The following is a 14,092-nucleotide window of genomic DNA, read 5'->3' as shown; positions in this document are numbered from 1 at the left end:
AGTGAGGAGTTCAGGAAGGCCTCTGGTCTTAGGATATGACTTCCAAGTGGGAAGGTGAATGATGAGCCCCTGCTGAGGCTCTGTGTGGGGGAAGCCACTCCATTCACCCACTCCTACCACTGAAGGCAAAGATGGGGGAAGGAAACATAGAGGAACCAGGAAAAGACAAGGCGAGGACTAGGACAGACAGCATGATGTCAACCTCAAGAGGCAAGTGGGCAGACAGACAAAGAATGGTCTGAATCAGAGTGAAAGTGGGGGAGGATTAAAGGGCCACTGAACACAGTGGATAGAAGACCCAAAGAATAGAATAAAAGGAAGGGAGCAGACTGCCTTCTTCAGATGTAGAGCCTGTATTTCCTCTCTACCTCCCCAAATCTCCCTCTCCCCACTCAACCTTTCCTTGTCTGTTGGCTTCTCTCTCTTAGTGCCAACTACCAGACCGATGCAGCTGTCCGTCTGCCCCTCTCTCTCCTCTCCCCCATTTTCTTCTCTCTTCTCTCTCTCTCTCTCTCTCTCTCTCTCTCTCTCTCTCTCCTCTCCCTCTCTCCCCTGTAATCCACTGGCTCCATCCCCTGTTCCCATTCGCACCCACCCACCACCCCCCTTGAGAGCCTCTGGAATCTGCTGCCTTCCTGGATTCCTATCTCATCTTCCCTCCCATCTCTTGCCTCCACTTTGGATTGAACCTACTTTAACAGAACTGAGTCATTCGGGGTCTGTCTGTCGGGAACAGGGCATTAAACAGGGGAAAAAAAATCATAAAATCATAAAGACAAAGAGGATCCCAAAAACTCAACTTATTATTTCCCCTGGCTACAGAAAGAACATGCACTTAATCCACATGAAATGCATTCTCTTTTAATGAAGAATCAAGCTCTCGCCTCTAAAAGTGAATCTCACATCACATCTCCCTGGGTTGGAATGTGAGCTTATGTCCCTTTAGCCCTTGCCCAACCCCTCCTCACCGAAGTGAAGACCTCAGTGGTCTGCTGGATGGTAGCAATCTTCTTCCAGCCCCACTTTTCAAAGAGTTTCACGCGGGTAGGGTTGTGGAGTGTGGCTGATGGGTGCGTTCGGAAGAAAGTGGGGAAACGCTGCCGGTTTGACAGGGCTGGTGAGCTGGAGCCATAGGAAAGCTGTGGGGCAGGGAGAGTGAGTGCAACAGGGTCTGTTGACTGAGGATACCAAGAGTGGCTAAGAGTTCCTTTAACCCTCTTCCTGTCTTTCAGTTTCTCTACCTTACTCTCTCCAAACCTCCCCACCTCTGGTCTGCCTAAGGAAAAGTGATTCTCAAAGGCCCACGCACCCCTCATAATCGGGATGCTCTTTCACTGATCTAATTTCAATTCCTTCTGAAGAAGGAGGTCAGCTGCAGTACTGTCAGGCCACTGTTGCTAGGAGGCTGCCTAGCTCTGGTCTGCAGAGGACTCTGAATCTTAGAAGCAGGTCCCCCACAATCTTTTCAATACAAACCCGCAATCCCTTTAGTAGAGCTCAAAAGGGAATGACCCCATCTTTTGACCCCCATAGCCCTGCTTACCACAATGAGGTTCCACATCCTAGCAGCCTCAGCCACCAGCGTGGAGACAGAGCTGCAGCCAGGCATAAGGATGATCTTGATAGGGTCGTTGTAGAGCAGCTCATACAGGTACTTGGTGGCTTGGCCTGGATCACACTGAAAGACAAGAGAAGAGATGAGGGCAAGCTCTCCTGGGGCCCCTCCCCTGTCTACAATTCCTACTCTTACCTTTCTCGAACAAATTAGTTCCTTTCTCAATTACTCACTCTCATCATTAATTACCATTTTCTTCTCCTTTCTGGCATCTCTTCCTGTCAAGAGTCTTTTTTCTCCTCTTTCATTAAACTTCCTTCTCTGTCTTCCATTTGGAGCCTTACCCATCACCTCTCCTGCACACCCCTCCTTTGGTATTAATGAATATACTACCTTACCTCCTTTCAGCTCACCCTCAGACCCTTCCCTTTGTCACCAGGCCCTTTACCCCATGTTTCTATGCTCCAAACACCAGTGGGTAGAAAAGAGTCAGTAGGAATATGGTAAACTCTTTCCATGTCCCCAGGCAGCTTGCTCAAAGCCATATTATGAAAATTCCTTCCTCACCTCTGCAAACCCCTTCTCCCCACCTTCCATTTGTTTCCTCCCTCTTCTCTTTTCAGAGCTAGGGATAAGTAAAGAGAACAGGAACAAGACCAGTAGGGGGTCCTGCTCAGTGATCCATCCCTCCTGCTGGGCCCTGACATTTGACAGGTCCATTAGAAACAAAGACACTGGGGGGTGGAAGTGGGGAAGAATGTAGGATGAGGAAAGAACACAGAGAATGAATAGAATGGAACTCTCAAGAAACCAGACAATTTGAGAGGTGCCTTAAAGAGAGGCTTGGAGCTAGGGAAAGTAAACAAGCAGAAAGCTGGAGAAGAAAGGAAGCCTGGGAGGAGGGGAAATGGGGGAGGAAGAGCCAGCCTTGGGTCTCCCACTGCCTGTTCCCCTCCTGCTGATATATGACATTTCAGAAGCTGCTGGAACCTCAGTGCCTGTGAAGACAAAATGGCAGCCAGTGGGGAGCCAGGGCAGAGGGGACACAGACAGGGGGCTCAGGGGACTGAGGAGGGTGAAATGTTGCGGGGAGGAGAGGATAAGTAGAAAGGAAATAAAGAAAGCACTCTGGAGCCTGCTTACCTCCCACTGAGGCCTGACATTTGGGACACGGTGGGAAGTTGGAGAAGGGGGAAACAGGGGAAGCTGTTGGAATCTGAAGAACCAGCACTCACTGAGAACTCTGTTGCCCACCCTACCCTCACCCTGGCCAAGGGCAGTGTTCAACAACATTAGAAGGTTTTCTCTTTATGCCTCCCACTAAGGCAACTTTGTGAATCTTTACCATTCTCAGGACCCACCTTCCTGCACTCTCCCCACATCTATTACTCCAGATCCTGCTCCCAGCTTCTCCCACAGCCCCTCGGTGCCCCTCCACTTCTCCTCTAAAGACAGGGTTAATAGGAATAATGAGGACATACAAGAACATATAAGATACATATCAACAGGGCAATGCATGCCCCCCATTTTGTTTCCTGATTTCTTATCTACCTTTTCTTGCAACCCTTTCCCTCTTCCACACACTGTTCATCACTGCAGATTCTCTCCACCACGTGATTCTCTCCCCCTCCCCAATAGACTTCCTTAGTTCTCCTCCCTCTCTTTGCTCTTGCAATGATCTGGATTTGCAGGCAGGAAACCGACTCATTCCAGTTGACACATTCCGGTTCCTCTGCCTTCCCATCCAACCCGGCTTGCTGCCTCTGGTATGTTCTCCTCCAGTTCCCTTCTCCCAGTTCCCGCGTCTGCTCCCCACCACCTCCAAGGAATCACCTGTCATGGTGGATGAGTTTGAGCTCACAGCCAGGCCTCCCCTATCTCCTGTGATCCCCTATCATAAAGCCTGCACCCATCTCTCCCAGTAATTTTCTTCACACTCCACTCCCCATAGCCAGTGATCTCTCTGACCGAGTCTGACCCTCTACCAGATCTGATCCTCTATTTCTCTTCCTGCCTCCCGTCCCCTAATACCTAATTATTTTCCTGTACCCTCCTGCTCTTCCTACAGGCATTCTGGGGTTAGCTTACAGCTCAGGAATTCACCAAGACAGGATGTCTATTGGTAAAAATACAGATAAATACTTGGGATTCATCCCTGACCAAGGAGCTAAAATTTGTATTTTTAACAAACTCCTCTGGTGATTCTTATGTACACTGAAGGTTGAGAACCATGAGAAAGTAACAGTCAAAGGGGATTTGAAGTTCTCCAAGCTCCTGACAATTCTTGTGCTCTCAAGTACCCTACTTTCAACCTCACTTCTGTCCCCTCACACACCTATCACACACACACCTATTTCTAGGTGTATAGTGACATTCTAAAGAATGAATATAAACCCTTGGACCACCCAAGGTTGATCTTTGGTAAGATCACCAAATTCTCACCTTCTGTACTCTCTTTCACCCTAACCCAATTCCTTAAGTCTCTGGGGCCCCATGTCAGTAAAGATAAATTTGAGGTCTTAAATCTCCTTCCCTGTGTCACATCCTTTCCCGCACCCCCAATTATTCATGTAGGAGAGAGGGGTGGGAAAGGAACCTCATTATAAGCTATCCCCTAATACCCCTGGACACAAATTTGCTTACCTTCTCTCTCCCTCAACTCACCTCCCTATTCCCTAAATCCCATTTCCCTTCTCACATCGTAGAGGCCACAATGCTATAAGGGAAGATTAAGGTCAGGACCCAAGTTCCATAGGGTGCCCCAAGATCTCTCATTATCCCTACCCTACCTCCTTGCCCCTCTTCCCCACTGCCATTCTTTTCTGTTCTCTTCTCCCTATATGCTGACTCTTCTCCATCCCCATGCTACTGTGGGGGCTCCCATGTGGATCCCCAATCCAAATCATTTTCCCAGTGCTTTTGCCCACCTCTTGATCATTAGCCTTCCCCAATCTCCATATGCCATCTATCCCACAGTCTGGGAATGCTCAACAGGGTTGGAAATAGAGAGATGAGAAGGAGTCAGGTAGGGCTCACCACTACCTTGCTGTTTGTTATGATAAATAAATTAGAGCTCTCAAGTCTCTCAAAATTTTCCTCATTCTGTCTCTATTCCTTTCAGCTCCAACCTACGCCAAGATTTTACCTTGTTACCATGGTAAATGTAAACCCCCAATCCAGCTCCCCACCTCTGACATTCCCTCCACCCCCAACCCATTCCAGGGTTAGTTTACTCCCTCAGAGGATCAGTGTCTCCCAATACCTTAAATCCACCACCAGTTTCCCGAAACCCCTACACTTCTGCGAGACTCCCGCAGCGGGGCAGAAGGGTCTGCCTTGCAGCATGCTTAACCATCTTGAACCCCTAGACCCTCATCTTGGACCTCCAGCCCCTGCGACTCTCCCCGAGCTCCTGCACCTCCAGCCCATCTCCTGCCAGTCACACAAGGGAGGGGTCTGCCTCGCAATCCCAGAGGCGACTCAGACAGATGGAGGCGCGTGCAGCTGGCTGGCCCCCTGCCCCGCAAGCCCCCACCTCCCACCCACCCCCATGTCCAGGGCTACCTTGCTGTCGTGGTGGATGAGCTTGAGCTCATAGTCCGGCAGGATGTCCCTGCGGCTATTCACGTCCTCCAGCGCCATCTCCACCGCGGGCTGGCAGGCCTGGCCCCCTGGCCAGCCCCCACTCATGGGAAACAGTGCCCCGATGTACACTGCGCGCCGTTCTGAGGAGGGGTGCGGGGGGACCCGTGGGTGAGGCCGCGGAAGATGGGGGGAGTGGGAGGCCCACACCGGAGCCACCCCTGCCGCCATCACAACCAAAAGCGGCAGTGGCCACCCCACCCGCGGAAAAGGGGCCCCTGGCCCCATGGCGTGGGGGGCAGGGGTAGCTGTTGGGGAGCGGAAGGAGCTCAGGGGGGACACTTTTCCCGGGGAGGGCTGCTGAGAGGGTGCCGGGGAGGCGCCTCCATCCCTGGTTTTGTGGGGAGGAGGGGGCGAGGGCCCCGGAGAAGCAGGGAAGGTTGGCTTCCTACAGCCCCCGCGGCTCTCGCCACCGTCGCCGCCACCGCGGACTCTCCTCGCGGACTGACTGACCGACGGAGGGGAGGAGGAGGAGGAGGAGGGAGATGTGGGGCTGGGAGGGGGCTCTGACGTCACGGACGGCGCGCGGCAGCGGGGGGTGGGGGGCGGGCGGGAGCTGGGGAGGCAAGAAGGGGGCGGGGAGGGAAGCGAGCGCCTTGGTGGGAGCGACAGTCGGAGGGGCGGGGAGGGGAGGGGAGGGGAGAGGAGGGGGGATGCAACCTCGAGGAGGAAAGGAACGAAAGAAGAAGGGAGGGATCTCACTTAAGGGGACCCGAGGGGAGGAGAAATGGGGACGGGGCGTGCCAGGCGGGCGGGGTGGGCGGAGGGAGCCGCGGGAGGCTGAAGCACGGAGGAACCAGAGGTAGGAAGGGAAGGATGCGAGTGGGACGGGAGAGAAACGGGGCTGGCGCCTGAGGTCTGAAGTGGGAGTATGAGTCGATACAGTGAAGCACTGAGGGTGTGGGGGGAGAGGAAACGGTTTTGGAGGGAACGAGTTGGGTGCGGAAGGGAGACTGGTTTGAGGGAGTGGTGGGGTCGTGGAAGGGAGCCTGGGGCTGGGTAGACAGAAACCTGAGAAAGGGAGACGGGACATGGAATTGAGAAAAGACAAGGGAAGGGGTCCACAGAAGGAAAGGATGTGGGGAAGAGCGGGAGAGGCCTGGCCAGGGTTGGGATGGGTGGGACGGGCTGAGGAAGTCCATTAGGTAAAATCCTAGGAGGCAGCAGGCTGGAAAAGGTTCCAGAGAAGGTCGCAAGAAACCCCACCGGGAAGACGTGGTGGAAGCTCAGGGTCTCCCAGCACCCTGCCGCCCTCTGCTGGGCTCTGCCTGACACCGGCGAGGCAGTCTGGGAGGAGGTGGAGCCCAGGGAAGTGTAGCCAAGCAGGGACACGGAGGGACCGCAGCCCCGTGGAAAACCGGGACTGGAGGCAGGAAACAGGTAGGAAGGGAAGGGGGTGGCCGCAAACTGGGGTGGGTTGGGGAAGGTGACAACGGAGGACGCCCCGTAGCCTCAAGGGCAGAATTTCAGGGGGTGGAGGGTGCAGAGTGAAGGGGAGGGCATTGCAGTGCACGCGGTAAGGGTTTCTCATCTCACCTGAGTGTGGCGTTCGATTCACTGGCAGCAGGAAAGACGGGGATCAGAGAAGAGTTACCACTGGCGCCCAGCTTCCCTGGCCTGATCCCCAGCCCCCTCCCACACCTGTCCATGCTGAAGACCGGGGAGGGCAGAAGCCTGCGTTTCTGAGGGGAGGGTGCCTGGGGATAAGAGCAAGGTGGGTCTGGGGATCAGGACTTATTTTCTTCTTCGAGTTTTTATAGGACAACAGAATTTGAGACAGGAATGCCAATAGCTAAGTTTGGGGCAGATCTTGGTTCTGTGGTGCCTGAATATTACAAAATTGGGAATCTTTAAGAAAAAAATTACACATACAATTGGCTTTAAGCAATTGCTGTTAAAATCTTATTTCTGCAATTTTTACAAAAGCCTATTACCATATGAACACATATCCATCGAGCCCTCTATATTATTACAGCACAGGAAGAGGGCCCTGTAGGTGAGAAACCTTGAAGCCTAAGTTTCAGTAGTGTCATAAGTCCACCCCCGGATGGGACTCTCAATTTCCAGAATAAAATGGTAAACTAGAAGCAGAATAACTGAGCTATGTGAGGAAAGTAAAGCCCAAGGATCTTGAAAGAATCTACCAGGGTAGAGGAAGTATGAGGCATAGGAATGGGATGACTGCACCCCAGGAGAGAAGATGGCAGAGAGTTCGGGTGCCTAGAAAAGGGAGAGTTTGTAGAATTACATGGCAAAAAAAAAAAAAAGTAGACAGACACAACACTGATTCCCTTAGGGAATAATGGAGGTTGTCTGGGAGGTATAGAAAGGACTGTCTTCTTCCCACCCCATCCCTGAGTTGTTCTTCATCTTCTGATAGTGCTGCCTCCAATTTTAAGTCTTTTACCCTAATATGTTTTGACCCCCAGAGCTCTCCTTCTCAATTTTTCTCAGTACAATGTTTGATTTATTTCTGAGACTTTACAATAAATAAATTATATAAGGAATGGTGAGGGATCAATTCTAGAAGAGGGTGATGCAATGGAAAGTTCTAAGTTTAGAGAAAGGGAAAATTGGAGTATTTAAACCTTAAGGTGAGAGAGGTGAGATTCATAAAGGAAAAGAGAAAACGTGAGGCTTTAAGACTTGGGAGCAGGAAGAAGATTTTTTTAAAAGGTAAAAGAAGGAAGCCCACAACCTACAGAGGATACCCGGGACTGCAAGAGGAAGTTTGAGGCAAGTGATGGAGGAAAAAGGGACTTTCATCTCCCCCTTTCCAATGTCCTCCCCCACATTTTTATAGCTCCCCATTCTTTCCCATTATCCATTCCCACCCCACTCCCATCCTCACACAAGCGTCCTCATCAGCTGCATGCAGGCAGCTGTTCCCCTCACCCTGGCAGTGGGGCTTGGGGGTGCTCCACTGGCCCTGACTACAGATGCTCCGGGAGCTGCCCACCAGATGGAAGTCGGGGTCACACCGGAAATCCACCCGGGCTCCGTCCAGAGCTGGGAGGTCCCCACCCGTCAGGAAAACCTTCCCATTTTCCAGGGTCAAATAAGACTTGGAGCAGATTCGGACTGTGGAGAGACAGGAAAATAAGAAGAGAGGCGAGTTGGAGAAGGCTTTTTCCCTTTAAAGAGCAGGGGACTCAGGTGTGGGTTTGGGTCCACAAGCATCCTGCTCTAAAGAAAATCGCATGTGAAAAGGATTTGCCTACCTATCTTCCAATCCTCCCTTACCTCTGCAAGCGTCCACACATTCCCGAAAGAAAAAAAAAAAAATTATCATTGTAGGAACCCAAGATGGGGCTATAAGCACACAAAATGGGATCTCTTCAAAGTCAGCTACAGTGGGCGGTTCTCTGGCTTTGAAATATGTAGATGTATATAACTTTGGATGCACAATCAGATTTTCTTATTATAGTTGGCTTCTATTAATATTAAACTGGCTTTTGTTTCTTGGGCATATGGTCTCTGGGTTGGTGACAGAGGTATTCAAAAATGTGATGAAATCATTTTAGAATTTTTTTGTCATCATCTGCCACTAATGATCCTCAAAGAGAATAATTCACAAGATGAATTATCAATGTTATAGGCCAATGATCAGTGGCCTAATGAAGGGAGGATGAAATGAACTGTGCAGGCTGCTAGCTCTACTACCTCCAACCGCACAGGCAAAACTGCTCTTATGTAGTAGTCTTTCAATAAATGTATTTGTGGATTTTGGTATACTGGATTTAAAGTGCTGACTTGCAAGCAGTAATGGTAAGTTTGCGGCAGGAAAAGGAATGGTCTTGAAGAGGGGAGGGGCTTCCGAGGCTACTCACCACAGCGGCTGGGTGTGTCCATATCTGTCCAGGAGCCGTTGGCCAGGCACTTGCGGACCTTGGGCCCCACCACCTCGCGCTCCCCCCGGCACACATACTCAATCTCATAGTCCACCGGCAGGAAGTTGATAGCCTTCACCTGGTCCCGAGTCAGGCCCCGGTACCTGATGCCCCCTTCCCAGGGCGGGTGTATGATCTGGCAACCTAAGGGGTGAGTGGGGAGGCATACAGAGAGGAATGGTGGGAAAGAGGAAAAGGCAGGCTCCCCAGTGGGAGGCAGGGGAGGGTAGGGCGTGGTCTGTGGGCAAGCTGGGGACAGAGGAAGACGGATGGGGCACTAGAGGGTGGGAGTGGGGACAGGTACAGATCCCCTGGCTAAAGGACCGAGAGTAAAGGGCCAGGGTTAAAGCTGATGAGAGAACCCACAAGTGGGGAGGGAAGGGTGCTGGGTGGAGGTAAGGAAGAAAAGTAAAGAAATCATGAAGGGTATGATATGTGGGTGGAGCTTTTATTTTAAAAAAAATAAAGGCTAAATGAGGATATTTGAGTTGAATTAGGATGGGAGGATAAAGGGGGCCTTATAAGATCATCTGGACAGCAAAGTGGGACCAAGAAAAGGGAGTAGTTGAGGTAGTAATGAGGGGCTGGGAAAGGGATTGAGACGGAGAAAATAATGCATAAAAAGGTGGTATAGTGTAGTAATGCGGGCAGAGAAAAGGGGTGCTGGATAGTAACGTGGGGTGACAGAAAGAGGTCAGCAGTAGTAAAGTGGAGCCGAGCAGAAGGGGTTGCCAGACCGGAATGATATGTGAGACTGACGGGATCGTGATGAGGACCAGAAATGAGGAGATGCAGGGAAAGGGAAGTGGGGCGAAGGAGGGCCCGAGGTCGTCGAAGAAGGATGCACCTTCCGAGGTGGCGTTGGGGGTCTGCGCCCCGCCCGCGCCCGGGGGGCGGAGGAAGAGTGGCGCCAGTAGCAGCAGCAGCAGCAGCATCTAAGTGAGAGGCGGCCATGAGGACCGGACCGAGCCCCGCCGGCGCGGCCCGTACTCGGAGACTACTCGACCTCTTGCCGGTTGCCTCGCAGGCTCCGACTGGGCTCAGCCCAGGGACCAAGAGAGCGCCCCGCGGAGGAGGCGGGGGCGGAGCCCCGCGCGGGGTGGGGGGAGAGGAGGAGAGAAAGCCTGTCCCCACCCTCCTCCTGCCTCCCTCGGCCCCCAACCCTCCCGGGACTCCACCTCTCACCACCTCCTCTCCCCCGGCCCCCGCGGCTCACAGGAGCCTGGCTTACCCACGCTCCCGGGATCGGCCGCCTCAGCGCTCCCCGATTCCATCCCCGCGGTTCCTCCTCTCCCCCAGCCCCGATTCCCCCAGCTGGGCCCTGCGCCCACTGCCCCCTCCCCCACCACGCCGCGCGCCCCTCTCCGAGTCCTGCTAACCCGGGGCCCTGGCTCTTACCTCGGCGCGCCGGCCCGGTTCCCCGGCTCTCCCCGGGCCTCAAGGCCCCAGGCCCGGCCGCTCCTCCCCGCTCCCCCCCTCCTTTCTCCTCCACCTTTCTCCTCCTCCCGTCCCTCCTCCCCTCGAATCCAGGCTCCAGCCTGGCCAGGGTCTCTCCCCTCCTCTCTCGCTTCCCCCAAACCCCACCCCTGTCTCTTCTTCCCCGGGGCGGCGGCAGCCACGGGAGCGGGGAGCCGGGAGGGAAGGAGGCGGCGCCGGGGACCGGTGAGAGCTCCCGGGCGGAGGGAAGAAGGAGGGTGCAGGGGAAGGCAGGGCGGGGGGAAGAGAGGGGAAGACCGGGGAGCGGGCGCCTCCCACAACCCGAGCCCCGGGAGCCGCCCCGGATCCCAGCCCCGCCCTGGACCGCCCACAGCGCGGTGGGGCGGGCGGCGGAGAGGCGCGCGGCTGAGAGGTGGGAGAGAGGGAGGTGCGCTGGTGCACACGCACTCGCCGGCGGGCACTGGTCACTACCGGGGGACCTGCGGGCAAGACTACTGGAAGCTGGGGTCGGGATGAGGGAACCCGAGCCAAAGGCAGAGGAGCTGGCGCTGAGACAGGGAGTCTGGGATGAAGGTGGAGAAGGACGGCTGCACAAAGAGAAGGCAGCCCTGGATCCGGGTGACAGGAGAGAAGCAGAGGCCCAGGAGAGAACTGCGACCGGAGGGCAAGAAAGAAGAAACCTGGGTCAGAAGGAGGTGGGGGAGGGGGGCTGAGGGCCACTTAAGCGCGAGAAGTGTTGGGTATAGAAAAGATTTCTGGGAGACTAGAGCAGCTCCATGGTCCAGCAGCATTGCTACTCGCCTGCTCTGCAGGGAACGCGCAGAACGGGTTGGAGGCAAAAAAAAAAAAAAAAAAGGGAGGGGGACATCAAGGAGAGAAATTAAGGTACGAAGGGCGTAAAAGGACAAGAGAAAGAAGAACCTCCAGGTGGTTAGAAGCCAACATTATCTAATGTACTCCAGCAGGGCCTAGCAAACAGTATTTCTTGACCAAGGGCAAACTGGAAGCTCTGAAGACAGCAGGTACAGACCTTTCTGACGGCTCCAGAAGCTCTTGGCTATACCTTGAAGTGGAGGGGTGTGTGTGTGGTGTGGTATTGTTGTTCGTAGGCCTGAGTTTGGGCTGGGAGAGGAAACAGTGGGCTCCTTCTTGCGGAGGGACAAAAAAAAAAAAAAAAAAAGCTTCTTTCTGACCGTCCTAGGGGGAAAAAATGGTAGGAAGAAACCAAACACTGACAGACTGACTAGAATTGAGGCTCTCAACCTTCAACTCTTTTTTACAATAAATATTTTGTAATGACACTTTTACTGTCCTAAATTGAGATTCATAGATGAGGCTCACGCCTGTAATCCCAGGACTTTGGGAGGCCAAGGCGGACCAATCACTTGAGCTCAGGAGTTTGAGACCAGCATGGCGAAATCCCATCTCTACTAAAAATAGAAAAATTAGTCTGGCGTGGTGGTGTGCGCCTGTAATCCCAGCTGAGACACCAGAATCACTTGAATCCAGGAAGCAGAGGTTGCAGTGAGCCAAGATCGCGCCATTGCACTCCAATCTGGGTGACAGAGCGAGACTCCATCTCAAAAAAGAGAAAGAAAGGGAGGGAGGGAGAGAAAGTCATAGATGATATAACCTACCTACATACACACACACACACACACACAAAAGCAAAATGCTTCCCTTTCTGTAATGTAAAGGGGAAATGAAAGAAAAGTAACTTGCAATAAAATAATATAAACAGTATTTTAATGTGTGAGTGCCGAGGCCCAACTACCCTAGAAGTCTTGATGGAGTAAGCAGATGCTTCCACCTATTCACAGAACCACGGGGATGGAACTGCTACCAACACAGGCTGATCCAGGTGCTGAGTTGGTGACTCAACTACCTCCAGCATGTTGCCATCAATGAAGTGATTTAACAAAATGTTGAACAACTCTTGGTAGCAAAGTTAATTTTCCCTAAATTTACACCGAACTATAATTGCATTCCTAGAAAGTTCATTGTATATTTAAAAAAATTTTTTTAAACTGTATTAAGTTCTAGGCTCAGATAATTAAACACAGGTTTTCACTACATGAATGTCCTAGGGGACTTTTGAGAATCTGGGTGAGGAACAATTCTTCAACATGTAGGTAGTGCTTTGAAGAATATCTTACACCTCTGCCCCACCCATAAATGTCAATAGTGCCCTTTCCCTTATCACCTGAGGTCCGGAGTTCAAGACTAGACTGACCAATGTGGAGAATCTCTACTAAAAATACAAAATTAGCCAGGCATGGTGGTGCATGCCTGTAATCCCAGCTACTCAGGAGGCTGAGGCAGAAGAATCACTTGAACCCAGAAGGCAGAGGTTGCAATGAGCCAAGATCATGCCATTGCACTCCAGCCTGGGCAACAAGAGTGAAACTCAGTCAAAAAACAAAACAAAACAAAAAAACAGCTAAAAGATGCATCAAAATGTTAACAAGAATTGCCTCTGGGCCATTAATTTTTGCATACTTTTCTTTTTTACTTTTTTTTTTTTAGATGGCGTTTCACTCTTGTCAGCCAGACTGGAGTGCAATGGCGTGATCTCGGCTCATTCAAGCCATTCTCCTGCCTCAGCCTCCCAAGTAGCTGAGACTACAGGTTCACACCACCATGCCTGGCTAAATTTTGTATTTTTAGTAGAGATGGGGTTTCACAATATTGATCAGGCTGGTCTCGAACTCCTGACCTCAGGTGATCCACCTGACTCAGCCTCCCAAAGTGCTGGGGTTACAGGTGTGAGTCACTGCACAGGGCCTGTACACTTTTCTTTTGTCATATTTGTTGTTCAACTTTTGTTCAAATGTTTTACAAGTGTCTCCTCTATAAATCATTTCTAATTGATTTATAAAGGTTTAAAAGAAAACCTTCCTATGCAAGTTGAATCAGTATAGCTAAAATCTGTTATTTGTTTGGGAGGCAGAGGCATTTGAGGGTACAGACAGGGGCTCCAATTATATTCACTATACAAACCACTTACCTTTTTCCACCAGTAGCTGCAACTTCCCCCTTTCACATATTTTCATACTCCAATGTCACTGCCAGGATTCCTGGCCATATTTTTCAGGGTATTTATAAAGGTCCTTCCAGAACCACTACTTGAACATCCTAATTTCATCCTCCCCACAGTCTACTTCCTTCTTTTCCTTTTACATCATCTTTTCCTTTTACATCAAGTACACAACTTATTTCCTCTGGAAAGCTCCCCGGGCTTGATCCCATCGTTCTCTCACTTCTGTAAAATTTGTACCTTTGGCAATGTCATCTCCTTTTGCAGTTGTTGACTGTTTTTCATGGAGACAGTGGAGTTCCTACTCAGATTACTGGAAAATGACAAATCTTATTCATTTTAGTTCCCATACTTTTTTAAAATTATTTTTATTTTTATTTTATTTATTTATTTGAGACAGAGTCTCACACTGTCATCCAGGCTGGAGTGCAGTGGTGCGAGCTCACTCACTGCAGCCTCTGCCTTCTGGGTTCAAGCAATTATCTTGCCTCAGTCTCCTGAGTAGCTGGGATTACAGGCGCCCACCACCAC

At 51.6% G+C, this 14,092-nt stretch overlaps 1 protein-coding gene across 12 annotated transcripts in view; it reads right to left on the bottom strand.

Annotated features, from left to right (window-relative positions):
• GABBR1 (gamma-aminobutyric acid type B receptor subunit 1) overlaps positions 1 to 10,785 on the bottom strand; it is a 44,395-nt gene extending 33,610 nt beyond the window's left edge. For 7 of the 12 annotated variants that reach the window (XR_012434077.1, XR_012434078.1, XR_012434074.1 and 4 more), the window contains exons 1-8: positions 10,486 to 10,785; positions 9,935 to 10,022; positions 9,028 to 9,231; positions 8,093 to 8,278; positions 6,734 to 6,754; positions 5,120 to 5,280; positions 1,544 to 1,678; positions 969 to 1,139 (exon numbers count right to left, since the gene is read on the bottom strand). Coding sequence is in view for 5 of the 12 variants with exons in the window: in XM_005553691.4 (XP_005553748.1) it covers positions 969 to 1,139; positions 1,544 to 1,678; positions 5,120 to 5,280; positions 6,734 to 6,754; positions 8,093 to 8,278; positions 9,028 to 9,231; positions 9,935 to 10,022 (966 nt within the window). In the remaining 7 variants the exon portion in view is untranslated. Of the gene's footprint in view, positions 1 to 968; positions 1,140 to 1,543; positions 1,679 to 5,119; positions 5,281 to 6,733; positions 6,755 to 8,092; positions 8,279 to 9,027; positions 9,232 to 9,934; positions 10,023 to 10,318; positions 10,424 to 10,485 lie in introns of those variants that run through there. The other 5 variants (XR_012434079.1, XM_074038619.1, XM_074038618.1 and 2 more) reach the window with 4 other exon arrangements.
• Between the last annotated feature and the right edge of the window lie 3,307 nt (positions 10,786 to 14,092).

Source organism: Macaca fascicularis, chromosome 4 (genome assembly GCF_037993035.2).
Source record: "Macaca fascicularis isolate 582-1 chromosome 4, T2T-MFA8v1.1".
Classification (NCBI taxonomy): Eukaryota; Metazoa; Chordata; class Mammalia; order Primates; family Cercopithecidae; genus Macaca; species Macaca fascicularis.
This window is presented reverse-complemented; position numbering and strand designations above follow the sequence as displayed.